This window comes from Melospiza melodia (genome assembly GCF_035770615.1).
Source record: "Melospiza melodia melodia isolate bMelMel2 chromosome 17 unlocalized genomic scaffold, bMelMel2.pri SUPER_17_unloc_2, whole genome shotgun sequence".
Taxonomy (NCBI): Eukaryota; Metazoa; Chordata; class Aves; order Passeriformes; family Passerellidae; genus Melospiza; species Melospiza melodia.
Window position 1 is genome coordinate 244,178 of NW_026948503.1, and position 18,107 is coordinate 262,284.

Sequence of the window (18,107 nt, forward strand, 5' to 3'; positions counted from 1 at the left end):
GACCCCAAAACCCCCCCTAAAACCTCCCTGATTTCGCCCGAATTTCGCCCGTATTTCACCCGAATTTCGCCCGATTTTCGCCCGAATTTCGCCCCAAAGCCCCCGAATTTCGCCCCCAGGCCCCGGTTCGGGGGCGCCCTCAGACGGGGGTGACGCGGCGGCGGCAGCAGCGGCAGGTGAGGCAGCGCAGCAGCGCCAGGCTCAGGCCCAGGTCGAAGAGGAGGCGCTGGAAGGTTCGGACGCCGAGGTCCCCGCTGGGGTCGGCGAAGCGCAGGGCGAGCAGGGGCGAGTACAGGGGGTTGGTGGGGGTCCGGAACGGGGGCCGGGGGCGCCGATCACCGACACGATGGCCTGGGCAGAGGGGAGGAGGAGAGGAGAAAGGGGAAAAAAAAATGGTGGAAATCGGCCCCAAAATGGCGGAGAAATGGCGGAAAAATGGCGGAGAAATGGCGGAAAAAATGGCGGAGAAATGGTGAAAAAAATCGCCCAAAAAATCGCAAAAAAATGGAGAAAAAAATCGCAAAAATCACTGGAAAATTGCGAAAAAATAGGGGGGAAAATAGGGAGGAAAATGGCCAGGAAAATCGTCCCAAAAAATCGTCAAAAAATCGCAAAAAAAAAAAACCAAAATAAATAAAAAAGGCAAAAAAAATCGCGGAAAAATGGCGGAAGACGTCGTGAAAAAATCGCCCAAAAAATCGCAAAAAAAATGGAGAAAAAAATTGTAAAAATCGCTGGAAAATTGCAAAAAATGGGGAAAAAATAAGCGAGGAAAATGGCCAGGAAAGTCGCCAAAAAAATCGTCAAAAAATTGCAAAAAAAAAAAAAAAAAAAAAAGCGAAAAAGTAGCAAAAAAATAAAAGTCACAAAAAAATTTCAAAAATATAAAAAAATTATTAGAGGAAAAGTCGCAAAAATGTCGCCAAAAAGCGCAAGAAAAAATTGCACAAAATCGCAAAAAAGTTGCCGAAAAATAGCGAAAAAATTGCCCATAAAATCGCAAAAAAAATAGCAAAAAATTGCCAAAAAAATAGCAAAAAAATTTGCCAAAAATCGCAAAAAACCACAAAAGAAATCGTGAAAAAAACCGCCAAAAACTCGCCAAAAAATCACAAAAAAATCACCAAAAAAACCCCAAATCCTGACCTGTGCCACCTCCTGGGGGCTCTGGCCGAAGGTGTTGAACACTGGGCAGGACCAGGCAGGAAATGCCCCAAAAATCGCCATAAAATTCCCCAAAATCACCATAAAAGCCCCAAAAATCCACCAAAAAAATCCTAAAAAATCCCAAAACATCAAATTAAAAATTCTCACCAAAAAAAATCCTAAAAAATCCCAAAATTCCTCCCAGTGTTCACCTACGTCCCCCGCTGGCTGCTGAGGGAAATGCCCCAAAAGTGCCTCAAAAATCGCCATAAAAACCCCGAAAAAACCCCAAAAAAAACCCCAAAAAACCCAAAAAACCCCAAAAAACCGCCAAATTCTCGCCTGTGCCACCTCCTGGGGGCTCTTGCCGAAGGTGTAACCCACAAAAAATCTTAAAAAACCCCAAAAAAATCCCCAAATTCCTCCACGTGCTCAGCTACAACCCCCGCTGGCTGCTGAGGGAAATGCCCCAAAAGTGCCTCAAAAATTGCCATAAAAACCCCGAAAAAACCCCAAAAAACCCCAAAAAGCCCCGAATTCTCACCTGCGCCACCTCCTGGGGGCTCTGGCCGAAGGTGGAATCCACAAAAAATCTTAAAAATACCCCAAAAAAATCCCGAAATTCCTCCACATGCTCAGCTACAACCCCCGCTGGCTGCTGAGGGAAATGCCCCAAAAGTGCCTCAAAAATCGCCATAAAAACCCCGAAAAAACCCAAAAAAACCCCAAAAAACCCCCAAAAAAGCCGAATTCTCACCTGTGCCACCTCCTGGGGGCTCTGGCCGAAGGTGTAACCCACAAAAAATCTTAAAAAACCCCCAAAAAAATCCCCAAATTCCTCCACATGCTCAGCTACAACCCCCGCTGGCTGCTGAGGGAAATGCCCAAAAGTGCCTCAAAAATTGCCATAAAAACCCCGAAAAAACCAAAAAAAAACCCAAAAAACCCCAAAAAAACGCCAAATTCTCGCCTGTGCCATCTCCTGGGGGCTCTGGCCGAAGGTGTAACCCACAAAAAATCCTAAAAAAAACCCCAAAAAAATCCCCAAATTCCTCCACATGCTCAGCTACAACCCCCGCTGGCTGCTGAGGGAAATGCCCAAAAGTGCCTCAAAAATCGCCATAAAACCCCCGAAAAAAACCCCAAAAAACCCCAAAAAACCCCAAAAAAACGCCGAATTCTCGCCTGTGCCATCTCCTGGGGGCTCTTGCCGAAGGTGTAACCCACAAAAAATCCTAAAAAAAACCCCAAAAAAAATCCACAAATTCCTCCACATGCTCAGCTACAACCCCCGCTGGCTGCTGAGGGAAATGCCCCAAAAGTGCCTCAAAAATTGCCATAAAAACCCCGAAAAAACCCCAAAAAAACCCCAAAAAACCCCAAAAAACCCCAAAAAAATGCCGAATTCTCACCTGTGCCACCTCCTGGGGGCTCTGGCCGAAGGTGTCGAACACGTCGCGGCTGGCGGGCAGATAAACCTCGCGGAAGTAGCGCAGGGTCTCGGCGTCGGTGCCGGGAAATTCGGATTTTTCCACCTCCTGCAGAACCTTGCGCTCGAACTCCGTGTTCACCGGGCCCGGCTCCACCAGGGACACGCTGGGGATTTTGGGGATTTTGGGATTTGGGGTTTTTTTTGGGGTTTTTTGGGGGTTTTTTTGGGGTTTTTTTTGGACTTTTTGGGGATTTTGGGGGGTTTTTTGGGTGTTTTTATGGCGATTTTGAGGCACTTTTGGGGCATTTCCCTCAGCAGCCAGCAGGGGTTGCAGCTGAGCGTGTGGAGGAATTTTGGGATTTTTGGAGATTTTTTAAGGATTTTTTGTGGACTTTTTAAAAAATTTATTTTTTGGGGCTTTGATTTTGCGGCAATTTCCAGGATAATTTTGGGGGTGATTTGGGACAATTTTGGGTGATTTCCAGGGTGAATTTGGGATAATTTTGGGGTGATTTTGGGGCAATTTCCAGGATGATTTTGGGGCAATTTTGGGATAATTTTGGGGCGATTTTGCGGCAATTTCCAGGATGATTTTGGGGTGATTTTGGGGTGATTGGGGATAATTTTGGGGTGATTTCCAGGGTGATTTTGGGATCATTTTGGGGGCAATTTCTGGATGATTTGGGGTGATTTGGGGATAATTTTGGGGTGGTTTTGGGGTGATTTTGGGGCAATTTACAGGATAATTTTGGGGTGATTTTGGATAATTTTGGGGCGATTTTGGGGTGATTTTGGGATAATTTTGGGGTGATTTTGGGGTGATTTTTGGGGTGATTTTGGCACTCACAAGACGTTGAACTGCAGCAGCTGCACGGCCAGGCTCTCGCACAAACCCTCCACGGCGAACTTGGAGGCCGAGTAGATGTCGTTGAACACGACCCCTGCGGGACCCCGAAAATTTTGGGGGGTCTGGGAGGGCTCTGGGATCTCCATACCCCCAAAATTTGGGGTTTGGGGTCTTGATTTCCTCCAAATTTGGGGGTTGGGGTCTCAATTTCCCCCAAAATTTGGGGTTTGGGGCCTCGATTTCCTCCAAATTTTGGGGGTTGGGGTCTCAATTTCCCCCAAAATTTGGGATTTGGGGCCTCGATTTCCTCCAGAATTTGGGGGTTGGGGTCTCAATTTCCCCCAAAATTTGGGATTTGGGGCCTCGATTTCCTCCAGAATTTGGGGTTGGGGTCTCAATTCCCCCAAAATTTGGGATTTGGGGCCTCGATTTCCTCCAGAATTTGGGGGTTGGGGTCTCAATTTCCCCAAAATTTGGGGGTTGGGGTCTCAATTTCCCCAAAATTTGGGGTTTGGGGCCTCGATTTCCTCCAAAATTTGGAGGTTGGGGTCTCTCTTTTTGGGGTGCCAAACTCGAATTTTGGGGTTCCCCGGGGTTTTTTGGGGTGCCGAACCCGAATTTTGGGGTGCCGAGGAGGAATTTGGGGTCCCTGGGTTTTTGGGGTCCTAAAGTCGAAATTTGGGGTCCTGGGTTTTTTTGGGGGTGCCAACCTGAGTTTTGGGGTCCCGAATCTGAATTTTGGGGTCCAAGCCGAATTTTGGGGTCCCACGGGGTTTTTTGGGGTCCTGAGGAGGAATTTTGGGGTCCCGGGGGTTTTTTGTGGCGCCGATCCCGAATTTTGGGGTCCCAAAGCCGAATTTTGGGGTCCCGAGGAGGAATTTTGGGCTCCCGGGTTTTTTTTTGGGGTGCCAAACCCGAATTTTGGGGTCCCAAAGCCGAATTTTGGGGTCCCACGGGGTTTTTTGGGGTCCCGTTTTTTTTTGGAGCGGTCCTGGGGGTTTTTTTGGGTGCCGAACTCGAATTTTGGGGTCCCAAAGCCGAATTTTGGGGTCCCGAGGAGGAATTTTGGGCTCCCGGGTTTTTTTTTGGGGTGCCAAACCCGAGTTTTGGGGTCCCAAAGCCGAATTTTGGGGATCCCACGGAGTTTTGTGGAGTCCCGTTTTTTGGAGCGGTCCCGGGGGTTTTTTGGGGTGCCGAACTCGAATTTTGGGGTCCCAAAGCCGAATTTTGGGGTCCCACGGGGTTTTTCGGGGTCCCGTTTTTTTTTGGAGCGGTCCCGGGGGTTTTTTGGGGCGCCGAACCCGAATTTCGGGGTCCCGAGGAGGGGTTTTTTTGGGGTTTCTTTTGGGGGGTCTCACCCTGCAGCCCCATGACGCTGCTGACCACCACGATGTGGCCGCTGCGGCGCCGCTTCATCTGGGGGAGCAGGGCCTGGGCCAGGCGCAGCACCCGAAGACGTTGGTGTCGAAGACGCGCTGCACCTGCGGCCCCGAGGCGCTCTCCAGCGGCCCCACCAGCCCCACGCCCGCGTTGTTCACTGGGGAGGGGGCGCCGGGGGTCAGGGGGACCCCGAAAATCCCCGAAATCCCCCCCAAAATCGGCCCCTGGGGCTCCGAGATACACAAATCCAAAAAAAATCCCAGAAAATCCCAGAAAACCCCATAAAATCTGAAGAAAACCACCCCAAAATCAGCAGCCCTGAGTTGTTCAATGGGGGGGGTCAGGGGAACCCCGAAAAATCCCGAAATCCCCCCCAAAATCGGCCCCTGGGGCTCCGAGATACACAAATCCGAAAAAAATTCCCATAAAATCACATTAAATCCCAGGAAACCCCATAAAATCTGAAGAAAACCACCCCAAAATCAGCAGCCCTGAGTTGTTCACTGGGGAGGGGGCGCCGGGGGTCAGGGGGACCCCGAAAATCCCCGAAATCCCCCCCAAAATCGGCCCCTGGGGCTCCGAGATACACAAATCCGAAAAAAATCCCATAAGATCACATTAAATCCCAGGAAAGCCCATAAAATCTGAAGAAAACCACCCCAAAATCAGCAGCCCTGAGTTGTTCACTGGGGAGGGGTCGGGAGGGATCAGGGGGACCCCGAAAAATCCCGAAATCCCCCCCAAAATCGGCCCCTGGGGCTCCGAGATACACAAATCTAAAAAATCCCAGAAATCTGCACAAAAACCCGTAAAATCCACCCAAAAATGCACCCCAAAAAATCCCAAAATCAGCAGCACCGAGTTGTTCAATGGGGGGGGGGGTCAGGGGGACCCCGAAAATCCCCGAAATCCCCCCAAAATCGGCCCCTGGGGCTCTGAGATACACAAATGTGAAAAAATCCCCCAAAAATTGCACCAAAAATCCCTAAAAATCCCAAAAGTCTCCAAAAAATGCCCCAAAAAATCCCAAAAATGCCCAAAAAAAAACCCCAAAAATGCCCAAAAAACCCCTAAAAATTCGCAAAAATCCTTTAAAAATGCCCCCCAAAATTCCCTAAAAATTTGCAAAAATCCCGGCAAAATGCCCAAAAAATGCCCCCAAAAATTCCCTAAAAATTCGCAAAAATCCCCGAAAAATGCCCCAAAAAATCCAAAAAAATGCCCAAAAAACCCCCCAAAATGCCCAAAAGAATCCCTAAAAATTCCAAAAAATACCCCAAAAAATGCCCCAAAAATGCACCAAAAAATCCCGAAAAATTCCCCAAAATGCCCCAAATTCCCGGATTTTCTCACCCACGACGTCCACGCGTCCCCCCGGGATCTGCTGCAGGCACTCGGCCACGGAGGCGTCGCTGGTGACGTCGAGGCGCAGAATCCACAGGGTGTCCCCGAGGGTGGCCCCGGCCGCGGCCTCCAGCGCGCCCCGGCGGGACAGGTCCCGCATGGTGGCCAGGACTGGAACCAAAATCCAAAAAAAACCACAAAAAAATCCCAAAAATCCCGCTAGAAACAGCCCAAAAATCCCATTGGAAACAGCCCAAAAATCCCGTTAGAAACAGCCCAAAAATCCCCAAAAAATCCCATTAAAAACAGCCCCGGGACAGGTCCCGCATGGTGGCCAGGACTGGAAACCAAAATCCAAAAAAAACCCACAAAAAAATACAAAAAATCCCATTAAAAACAGCCCCGGGACAGGTCCCGCATGGTGGCCAGGACTGGAACCAAAATCCAAAAAAAACCACAAAAAAACACAAAAATCCCATTAGAAACAGCCCCGGGACAGGTCCCGCATGGTGGCCAGGACTGGAACCAAAATCCCCCAAAAAACCCCAAAAAATCCCAAAAATCCTGTTAGAAACACCCCAAAAATCCCATTGGAAACAGCCCAAAAAATCCCGTTAGAAACAGCCCAAAAATCCCATTGGAAACAGCCCAAAAATCCCGTTAGAAACAGCCCAAAAATCCCGTTAGAAACACCCCAAAAATCCCATTGGAAACAGCCCAAAAATCCCGTTAGAAACAGCCCAAAAATCCCATTGGAAACAGCCCAAAAATCCCCCAAAAATCCCAAAAATCCCGTTAAAAACAGCCCCGGGACAGGTCCCGCATGGTGGCCAGGACTGGAACAAAACCCAAAAAAAATCCCCAAAAAATCCCAAAAATCCCGCTAGAAACAGCCCAAAAATCCCAAAAACCTCCCCAAAATCCCGCTAGAAACAGCCCAAAAATCCCCCCAAAAATCCCCAAAATCCCGCTAGAAACAGCCAAAAAATCCCCAAAAAATCCCATTAAAAACAGCCCCGGGACAGGTCCCGCATGGTGGCCAGGACTGGAACAAAACCCCAAAAAAATCCCCAAAAAATCCCAAAAATCCCGCTAGAAACACCCCAAAAATCCCATTGGAAACAGCCCAAAAATCCCGTTAGAAACAGCCCAAAAATCCCCCCCAAAAAAACCCAAAATCCCATTGGAAACAGCCCCGGGACAGGTCCCGCATGGTGGCCAGGACTGGAACAAAAATCCCAAAAAATCCCAAAAATCCCATTAGAAACAGCCCAAAAATCCCACTGGAAAATCCCAAAAATCCCTTTAGAAACAGCCCAAAAATCCATTGGAAACACCTCAAAAATCCCATTGGAAACAGCCAAAAAATCCCCCAAAAAATCCAAAAATCCCATTGGAAACAGCCCAAAAATCCCACTGGAAAAATCCCAAAAATCGCATTAGAAACAGCCCAAAAATCCCCAAAAAATCCCCCAAATCCCGTTCGAAACAGCCCAAAAATCCCCCCCCCCAAAAAAACAAAACCCCCAAAATTCCCATGGGAGACCCCAAAAAACCCCAAAAACCCCAAAATTCCCATGGGAGACCCCAAAAAAAAAACCCCAAAACCCCAAAATTCCCATGGGAGACCCCCCCAAACCCCAGCAGGGACCCCAAAATTCCCCTTGGGGACAATCCCGGGCTGTGCCCCCCAGGGCCCTCCCGTCATTTCCCCTCCTCCTCTCCCACCTTGGGGACACCTGGGGGACACTTGGGGACATTTTGGGGACACCTGGGGCCACCTGGGGACACCTGGGGACATTTTGGGGCCACCTGGGGACATTTGGGGACCCTCCCGGGCTGTCCCCCCCTTTCCCTCCCACCTTGGGGACAATCCCGAGCTGTCCCCTCCTGGTATTTCCCTCTCGCCTTGGGGACATTTGGGGACCCTTGGAGACCCTTGGGGACATTTGGGGACCCTTGGGGACACCTGGGGACCCTTGGGGACATTTGGGGACCCTCCCGAGGTGTCCCCCATCCCCTTGGGGACAATCCCGGGCTGTCCCCCCCCAGTCCCCTCCCGTTATTTCCCCTCCTTCTCTCCCACCTTGGGGACACCTGGGGACATTTTGGGGACACTTGGGGACACCTGGGGACACCTGGGGACATTTTGGGGACCCTTGGGGACATTTGGGGACCCTCCCGGGCTGTCCCCCCCTTTCCCTCCCACCTTGGGGACAATCCCGAGCTGTCCCCTCCTGGTATTTCCCTCTCGCCTTGGGACATTTGGGGACCCTTGGAGACCCTTGGGGACACTTGGGGGACCCTTGAGGACACCTGGGGACCCTTGGGGACATTTGGGGACATTTGGGGACCCTTGGGGACACTTGGGGACACCTGGGGACACCTGGGGACCCTTGGGGACATTTGGGGACCCTCCCGAGGTGTCCCCCATCCCCTTGGGGACAATCACGGGCTGTCCCCCCCAGTCCCCTCCCGTTATTTCCCCTCCTTCTCTCCCACCTTGGGGACACCTGGGGACACTTGGGGACACCTGGGGACACCTGGGACATTTTGGGGACCCTTGGGGACATTTGGGGACCCTCCCGGGCTGTCCCCCCCTTTCCCTCCCACCTTGGGGACAATCCCGAGCTGTCCCCTCCTGGTATTTCCCTCTCGCCTTGGGGACATTTGGGGACCCTTGGAGACCCTTGGGGACATTTGGGGACCCTTGGGGACACCTGGGGACCCTTGGGGACATTTGGGGACCCTTGGGGACACCTGGGGACCCTTGGGGACACTTGGGGACCCTCCCGAGGTGTCCCCCATCCCCTTGGGGACAATCCCGGGCTGTCCCCCCCAGTCCCCTCCCGTTATTTCCCCTCCTTCTCTCCCACCTTGGGGACACCTGGGGACATTTTGGGGACACTTGGGGACACCTGGGGACATTTGGGGACCCTTGGGGACATTTGGGGACCCTCCCGAGGTGTCCCCCATCCCCCTGGGGACAATCCCGAGCCGTCCCCCCCCCCCTCCCCGCCGGTATTTCCCCTCCCTCCCCTCCGTCCCACCTTGGGGACAATTTGGGGACACTTTGGGGACCCTTGGGGACACTTTGGGGACACTTTGGGGACCCCTCCTCACCCAGGTATCGCCTCTGGGGGTCCCTGGCGAGCAGCACGGCCACGGCCAGGCCGATGCCCGAGGAGCAGCCGGTGACAAGGACGGTGCGACACGGGGGGGTGGCCATGGTGTCACCTCCCCCCCCCCGGGCCGGGCTAAGGCTCTTAACGGGATCAGCGGGCGGTGACATCGGCGGTGACATCCCGGGGTCACCGGGGGGTGGCATTGGTGTCACCTCCCCCCCTGTGCCGGGCAAAGGCTCTTAAGGGATCAGCGGGCACGTGGTGGCACCGGGGGGACATCGGGGGGTGGCATTGGTGTCACCTCCCCCTGAACGGGACCGGTGGTGGCACCGGGGGGACATCGGGGGGTGGCATTGGTGTCACCTCCCCCTGAACGGGACCGGTGGTGGCACCGGGGGGACATCAGGGGCTGGCATTGGTGTCACCTCCCCCCTAAGGGGATCAGCGGGCACGTGGTGGCACCGGGGGACATCGGGGGGTGGCATTGGTGTCACCTCCCCCCTGTGCCGGGATCGGTGGTGGCACCGGGGGGACATCAGGGGGTGGCATTGGTGTCACCTCCCCCTGAACGGGACCGGTGGTGGTGGCACCGGGGGGACATCGAGGGGTGGCATTGGTGTCACCTCCCCCTGAACGGGACCGGTGGTGGCACCGGGGGGACATCGGGGGGTGGCATTGGTGTCACCTCCCCCTGAACGGGACCGGTGGTGGCACCGGGGGGACATCAGGGGCTGCATTGGTGTCACCTCCCCCCTAAGGGGATCAGCGGGCACGTGGTGGCACCGGGGGGACATCGGGGGGTGGCATTGGTGTCACCTCCCCCTGAACGGGACCGGTGGTGGCACCGGGGGGACATCAGGGGGTGGCATTGGTGTCACCTCCCCCTGTGCCGGGATCGGTGGTGGTGGCACCGCGACATCGGCGGTGACATCCCGGGGTCACCGGGGGGGTGGCATTGGTGTCACCTCCCCCCCTGTGCCGGGCAAAGGCTCTTAAGGGGATCAGCGGGCACGTGGTGGCACCGGGGGGACATCGGGGGGTGGCATTGGTGTCACCTCCCCCCTAAGGGGATCAGCGGGCACGTGGTGGCACCGGGGGGACATCGGGGGGTGCCATTGGTGTCACCTCCCCCTAAGGGGATCAGCGGGCACGTGGTGGCACCGGGGTGGCACCAAGGGGTCACCGGAGGGGACAAAGGGGCCACCAAGGGAGGGGGTGGCACCGCGACAATGGGGGGACAAAGGGGGGACATCTCAGGATGTCACCAAGGAAAGGGGTGGCACCGCGACAAGGGAGGGGACAAAGGAGGGACACCAAGGGGTCACCGGGGGGGACAAAGGGGTCACCAGGGAGGGGGTGGCACCGCGACACGGGGGGGGACACGGGGGGGACATCTCAGGATGTCACCAAGGAGGGGTGGGGGACACGGGGGGGGACAAAGGGGGGACACCCAGGGGTCACCAAAGGGAAGGGGACACGGGGGGGGACATCCCGGGGTCACCGAGGGGTGGCCGTGGTGTCACCTGCCCCCCTAAGGGATCAGTGGTGGCACCGGGAGGGGACAAAGGGGGGGACAACGGGGGGGACATCCCGGGAGGGTCAGGGGGGACCCCAAATGTCCCCAAGGGTCCCCAAGGCATGACGTCACTGAGCAAGGGGGGACAAAGGGGGGGGGGGTGACATCTCGGGATGTCACCATGGTGGGGGGGGGGGGGGGGGACCACGGGGGGGACACCTCGAGGTCACCGGGGGGGGGGGGGAGGGGGGGGGGTGACATCTTGGGATGTCCCCAAAGGGGGAGGGGAAAACGGGGGTGACATCACAAATGGGGGGGGGGGACACCTCTGGATGTCACCAAGGGGGAGGTGACAAAGGGGGGGGGGGACACCTCGGGATGTCACCAAGGGGGAGGTGACAAAGGGGGGGGGGGGGGGACACCTCGGGATGTCACCAAGGTTGGGGGGGGGGATGACACGGGGGGGGGACAGCCCGGGATGTCCCCAAAGCGTGGGGGGGGGGGGGGGGGGGGGGGAGGGACAAAGTGCGCGGTGGCCCCGCCCCCTTCACCTGGGGAACCCCAAATCCGCCACGCCCCGAGCTCCGGCACCGGAACCGGGCACCGGAACCGGGACGGGAACGGACACGGACACCGGAACCGGGACCGGACACGGACACGGGCACCGGAACCGGCACCGGGAACGGACACGGACACCGGCACCGGAACGGACACGGACACCGGAACCGGCACCGGGAACGGACACGGGCACCGGGACCGGACATGGACACCGGAACCGGACACGGGCACCGGAACCGGCACCGGGACCGGACACGGACACCGGAACCGGCACCAGACACGGACACCGGCACCGGGCCGGGAACGGGCTCCGAGCTCCGGGACCGGACACGGACACCGGAACCGGGACGGGAACGGACACGGGCACCGGGACCGGGACTAGAACGGGCTCCCAGCTCCGGGACCGGACACGGACACCGGAACCGGCACCGACCGGACCGGACACCGGCACCGGACACCGGCACCAGAACCGGCCGGACCGAGCTCCGGGACCGAGACTGGAACGGGCTCCGGGCTCCGGGACCGGACATTGAACACCTCTGACCGGACACCGGCACCGGCACCGCCCGGACCGAGCTCCGGGACCGGGACTGGAACGGGCTCTGAGCTCCGGAACCGGACACCGGGACGGGCTTTGAGCTCCGGGACCGGACACGGGCAGGGAAAGCGCTCCCAGTTCCCTCCCAGCGCTCCCAGTTCGCTCCCAGTTCATTCCAGCGCTCCCAGCATCGCTCCCAGCGCTCCAGTAAGAGCGGCACCGGCAGGGAAAGCGCTCCCAGTTCCCTCCCAGCGCTCCCAGTTCGCTCCCAGTACCGCTCCCAGCGCTCCCAGTATCCCTCCCAGCGCTCCAGCGCTCCCAGTTCCCTCCCAGCGCTCCCAGTTCCCTCCCAGCGCTCCCAGTTCGCTCCCAGTATCGCTCCCAGTTCCCTCCCAGTATCGCTCCCATTGCAGAGGGAGAGGAGGAGGAGCGGGAGGAAGAGGAGGACGCAGGAGGAAGGGAAGGAGGAGGAGGAGGAGCAGGAGGAGGAAGAGGAGGGACAGAGGAAGAGGAGGAGCGGGAGGAAGCGCGGCCGCATCAGCCCCGGAGCCCGCAGGTGAGCGCGGATGGGGGAGCTCGGTCTTACTGGGGAGCGCTGGGAGCGGTACTGGGAGGGAACTGGGAGCGCTGGGAGCGGTACTGGGAGCGCTGGGAGGGAACTGGGAGCGCTGATTTATTATTTTGTATTAGTTATTATTTATTATTTTACGGGGCTGATTTATTTTTTAAGATAGATATTGTATTTAAAGTAAATAAAATATTAAAACTCTATGTATTAATATAGATATTAATTAAATTGTATATTTAAAGATATATATTATATTAAAAAAATTATACAGTTAAACCCTACTAAAAATAGAAGAAAAGATTTCTTTAGAAGGCTCAAAAGGAAAAAATCCTGAAAGGAATGATAACAAAAGCTGCTGAGCCTGAGAGAATCCGAGCCTGCTCCCCGTGATTGGCCATGAATTAAAAACAATTAAAAACAAATTAAAAACAAATTAAAAACAACCATCGCAGCCCAATCCCGGCCGCGCCTGTTGCATTCCACAGCCGCAGATAATTCTTGTTTATCTTTTCCTCTGAGGCTCCTCAGCTGCTCAGGAGAGGGGAAAAAACCCTAAAAAAGAGATTTTTCAGGAATCTTGAGGAAGGCAGGGCCCCTTTTAACCCTCTGTGTGCTGGGGCAGCTGCCAGCCCGGCCTGGGGGGGAGAAAGGGGGGTGGGGGCAAATCCTGTCCTGGGATTGGGCAAATCCCAAATGCCATCCTGAATTGTGGGGCAAATCCCAAATCCCAAATCTCATCCTCAACTCTGGGGCAAATCCCATCGTGTCCTTGTGGGCAAATCCCAAATCCCACCCTGAATCATGGGGCAAATCCCACCCTGTCATTGGTGTGGGCAAATCACAAATCCCACCCAGAATTGTGGGGCAAATCCCATGCTGGGATGGGGGCAAATCCCAAATCCCACTCAGATTTGTGGGGCAAATCCCATCGTGTCCTCGTGGGGCAAATCCCAAATCCCACCCTGAATTGTGGGGCAAATCCCACCCTTTCATTGGTGTGGGGCAAATCCCATCCTGAATAGTGGGGCAAATCCCAAATCCCACCCTCAATTGTGGGGTAAATCCCATGCTGGGTTGGGGGCAAATCCCAAATCCCATCCTGAATTCTGGGGAAATCCCAAATCCAAATCTCACCCTCAAATGTGGGGCAAATCCCCTCATGTCCTTGTCCCCACGGGGGCAAATCCCATCGTGTCCTCGTGGGGCAAATCCCAAATCCCATCCTGAATTCTGGGGCAATTCCCAAATCCCAAATCTCATCCTCAAACTGTGGGGCAAATCTCAAATGCCATCCTGAATTGTGGGGCAAATCCCTTCCTGAACTTGTGGGGCAAATCCCAAATCCCACCCAGAATTGTGGGGCAAATACCTTCCTGAATTGTGGGGTAAATCCCATCCTGAATATTGGGGCAAATCCCAAATCCCGTCCTGAATTGTGGGGCAAATCCCAAATCTCACCCTCAAATGTGAGGCAAATCCCATCGTGTCCTTGTCCCCACCGGGGCAAATCCCATCGTGTCCTTGTCCCACGGGGGCAAATCCCATCGTGTCCTTGTCCCCAGGGGGGCAAATCCCATCGTGTCCTTGTGGGGCAAGTCCCAAATCTCACCCTCAATTGCGGGGCAAATCCCTTCCTGAACTTGTGGGGTAAATCCCATCCTGAATTCTGGGGCAAATCCCAAATCCCAAATCTCATCCTCAACTGTGGGCAAATCCCATCCTGTCCTTGTGGGGCAAATCCCAAATCCCACCCAGAATTGTGGGGCAAATCCCACCCTGTCATTGGTGTGGGGCAAATCCCAAATCCCATCGTGTCCTTGTGGGGCAAATCCCATCGTGTCCTTGTCCCCACGGGGGCAAATCCCATCGTGTCCCTGTCCCCACCGGGGCAAATCCCATCGTGTCCTTGTCCTTGCTCCCCAGAGCAGGAGCTGAGCATGGAGAGCAGCGAGGAGCTGGTGGCTGAGGCCGAGCTGGGGCTCCATGAGCAGCTCCAGGGTGGGCAGGAGAAGCCCCACGGGTGCTCCGAGTGTGGGAAGAGCTTCAGGTGGAGATCGTCCCTGGTCCGCCACCGCAGGATCCACACGGGGGAACGCCCCTACGCGTGTGGGGTGTGTGGGAAGAGCTTCAACACCAGGTCCTACCTGATCGTCCACCAGAAGATGCACAACGGCGAGAGGTCCTACGAGTGCGGGCTGTGCGGGAAGAGCTTCAGCACCAGCTCCCACCTGATCGTCCACCAGAGGAACCACACCGGCGAGAGGCCCTACGAGTGCGACGTGTGCAAGAAGAGGTTCCCGAGCAGCTCCATGCTCCGTGGCCACCAGAGGATCCACACCGAGGAGCGGCCGTTCCGCTGTCCCGAGTGTGGGAAGGGCTTCAGGGAGAACTCCACGCTCACCACGCACCGCAGGGTCCACACCGGGGAACGCCCCTACGCGTGCGGGCAGTGCGGGAAGAGCTTCAGCACCAGCTCCTACCTGGTGGTCCACCAGAGGACGCACAGCGGGGAGAAGCCCTACGAGTGCGGGGTGTGCGGGAAGAGCTTCGGCAGGAGCTCGCAGCTGATCGTCCACCACAGGAGCCACACCGGGGAGAGGCCCTACGAGTGTCCCCAGTGCGGAAGGGCTTCACCAACAGCTCCAACCTGATTGTCCACCAGAGGAGCCACGCTGCCGAGAAACCCTGCGAGTGCGAGCAGTGCCGTCGGAGGTTCAGGAGCGTCGGGGAGCTCGTGGTGCACCAGCGCTCGCACGTGGAGGAGAAGCCGTTCCACCTTCTGGAGTGTGGGCAGAGCTTCAGTGACAGCTGCAAGCTGGTGAAACCCCGGTTCATCCACGGTGAGGAGCGCGAGGAGAACTTCAGCGGGAGCTCCAGGCTGGTTGTCCACCAGAAGGACCACGCTGAGGAGAGGTGTGAGAACTTCAGCGGGAGCTCCAGCCTGATTGTCCACCAGAGGAACCACACTGAGGAGAAACCCTATGAGTGTGAGAACTTCAGTGGGAGCTCCAGCCTGGTTGTCCACCAGAAGGCTGAGGAGAGGCCCTACGAGTGTGAGAACTTCAGCGAGAGCTCCAGCCTGGTCATCCACCAGAGGAACCACACTGAGGAGAACTTCAGCGGGAGCTCCAGGCTGGTTGTCCACCAGAAGGACCACACTGAGGAGTGTGAGGAGAACTTCAGCGGGAGCTCCAGGCTGGTTGTCCACCAGAAGGACCATGCTGAGGAGAAACCCTATGAGTGTGAGAACTTCAGTGAGAGCTCCAGGCTGGTTATCCGCCAGAGGAACCACACTGAGGAGAACTTCAGTGAGAGCTCCAGCCTGATTGTCCACCAGAAGGACCACACTGAGGAGTGTGAGGAGAATTTCAGCGGGAGCTCCAGGCTGGTTATCCGCCAGAGGAACCACACTGAGGAGAACTTCAGCAAGAGCTCCAGCCTGATCGTCCACCAGAGGGCTGAGGAGAGACCCTATGAGTGTGAGAACTTCAGTGAGAGCTCCAGCCTGATCGTCCACCAGAGGGACCACGCTGAGGAGAAACCCTATGAGTGTGAGAACTTCAGTGGGAGCTCAGGCTGGTCGTCCACCAGAAGGACCACACTGAGAAGAGACCCTATGAGTGTGAGAACTTCAGTGAGAGCTCCAGCCTGATCGTCCACCAGAGGGACCACGCTGAGGAGAAACCCTATGAGTGTGAGAACTTCAGTGGGAGCTCCAGGCTGGTCGTCCACCAGAAGGACCACACTGAGGAGAGACCCTATGAGTGTGAGGAGAACTTCAGTGAGAGCTCCAGCCTGGTCATCCACCAGAAGGACCACACTGAGAAGAGACCCTATGAGTGTGAGGAAAACTTCAGCAAGAGCTGCAGCCTGATTGTCCACCAGAGGGACCACGTTGAGGAGAACTTAAGTGAGAGCTCCAGCCTGATTGTCCACCAGAGGGACCACGTTGAGGAGAGGCCCTACGAGTGTGAGAACTTCAGTGGGAGCTCCAGGCTGGTCGTCCACCAGAAGGACCACACTGAGGAGTGTGAGGAGAACTTCAGCGAGAGCTCCAGCCTGATTGTCCACCAGAGGAACCACGTTGAGGAGAGGCCCTACGAGTGTGAGGAGATCTCCAGCCTGGTCATCCACCAGAGCGACCACGTTGAGGAGAGGCCCTACGAGTGCGACCAATGCCACCAGAGGTTCTACACCACCGCCACGCTCCTCAAGCACCAACGCGGCCACGCCGAGGAGCGGCCGTTCTGCTGCCCCGACTGCGGGAAGAGCTTCAGAGCAACTCAGCCCTGGTGGTCCACCAGCGCATCCACACCGGCGAGAGGCCCTACGAGTGCGACCGCTGCTGGAAGAGCTTCCACACCACGTCCGACCTCCTCCTCCACCAGCGCGTCCACGCGGACGAGAGGCCCTTCCGCTGCGCCGACTGCGGGTGGGCTTCAAGCACAACTCCACGCTGGTCAAGCACAGGAGGACCCACACCGGGGAGCGTCCCTACGTGTGCTGGCAGTGCGGGAAGAGCTTCGGCGCCAGCTTCAGCCTGGTTGTCCACCACAGGAGCCACACCGGGGAGCGGCCCTATGAGTGCGGGGAGTGCGGCAAGAGCTTCTCGCAGAGCTCGGGCTGGCGGCCCACCAGAGGTGTCACACCGGGGAGCGGCCCTACGCGTGTCCCCGGTGCGGGAGGAGCTTCTCGCAGAGCTGCAACTTGGCCAGGCATCGGTGCAGGGCGCGGGAGGAGCTCCGCGAGCTGCTCCGGGCCCGTGGTCCGCAGGAGAAGACAACCTGGATGGTGCCCGGCGGGCAGCACGGGGGTTTGGAGGACGCCTGGTGAAGGTTCCTCATCCTCCTGGGTTTGTCAACTTCTGAGCCAGAAAAATCTCATTTTTTCCATCTTTTTTGGTGGTCTTCAGCAACACTTGAAGGTCTTCTCCGCCATCAGTCCGTCCACCATGATGGATTGATCCCCAGTGAGCCCAGGTGGGCAGAACCCAGGTGATCCAGGTTTGGAGGACACCTGGGTGAAGGTTCCTAATCCTCCTGGGTTTGTCAACTTCTGAGCCAGAAAAATCTCATTTTTTCCATCTTTTGGTGGTCTTAACCCACACTAGATATCCTCAGATGTCTTCTCCACCACGAGAGGATCTGCTCTGGATGGTCCCAGGTGGGCAGAACCCTCTTGATCCAGGTTTGGAGGACACCTGGCTGAGGGTTCTACATCCTCTTGGATTTGTCAACTTCTAACCCCCAAAAAATCTCATTTTTTCCATCTTTTGGTGGTCTTAAGAAGACATGGATGTCTTCTCCACCATCAGTCTCCCGTGGGAGGATCTGCTGTGGATGGTCCCCACTGATTCCTGTTGAGAAGACACCTGGCTGAAGGTTCCACGTCCTCCAGGATTTGTCAACTTCTGAGCCAGAAAAATCTCATTTTTTCCATCCTTTGGTGGTCTTAACCCACACTAGATATCCTCAGAGGTCTTCTCCACCACGGGAGGATCTGCTCTGGATGGTCCCAGGTGGGCAGAACCCTCTTGATCCAGGTTTGGAGGACACCTGGCTGAGGGTTCCTCATCCTCCAGGGTTGTCAACTTCTAACCCAGAAAAATCTCATTTTTTCCATCCTTTGGTGGTCTTAACCCACACTAGATATA

The 18,107-nt window shown here is 55.9% G+C and overlaps 1 protein-coding gene and 1 pseudogene across 1 annotated transcript; one reads left to right on the forward strand and one right to left on the reverse strand.

Annotated features, from left to right (window-relative positions):
• Positions 1-31: 31 nt before the first annotated feature.
• Positions 32-9,979, reverse strand: RDH8 (retinol dehydrogenase 8). Its single transcript, XM_063181946.1, is given in 8 exon segments — positions 32-327; positions 330-351; positions 2,559-2,742; positions 3,426-3,519; positions 4,784-4,873; positions 4,876-4,962; positions 6,159-6,320; positions 9,273-9,979. Coding segments are annotated over 8 exon segments (1,032 nt in total). The 5' UTR covers positions 9,478-9,979; the 3' UTR covers positions 32-139.
• Positions 9,980-12,297: 2,318 nt separating this feature from the next.
• On the forward strand, positions 12,298-17,330 carry LOC134433061 (zinc finger protein 271-like; annotated as a pseudogene).
• The last annotated feature ends 777 nt before the right edge of the window (positions 17,331-18,107 follow it).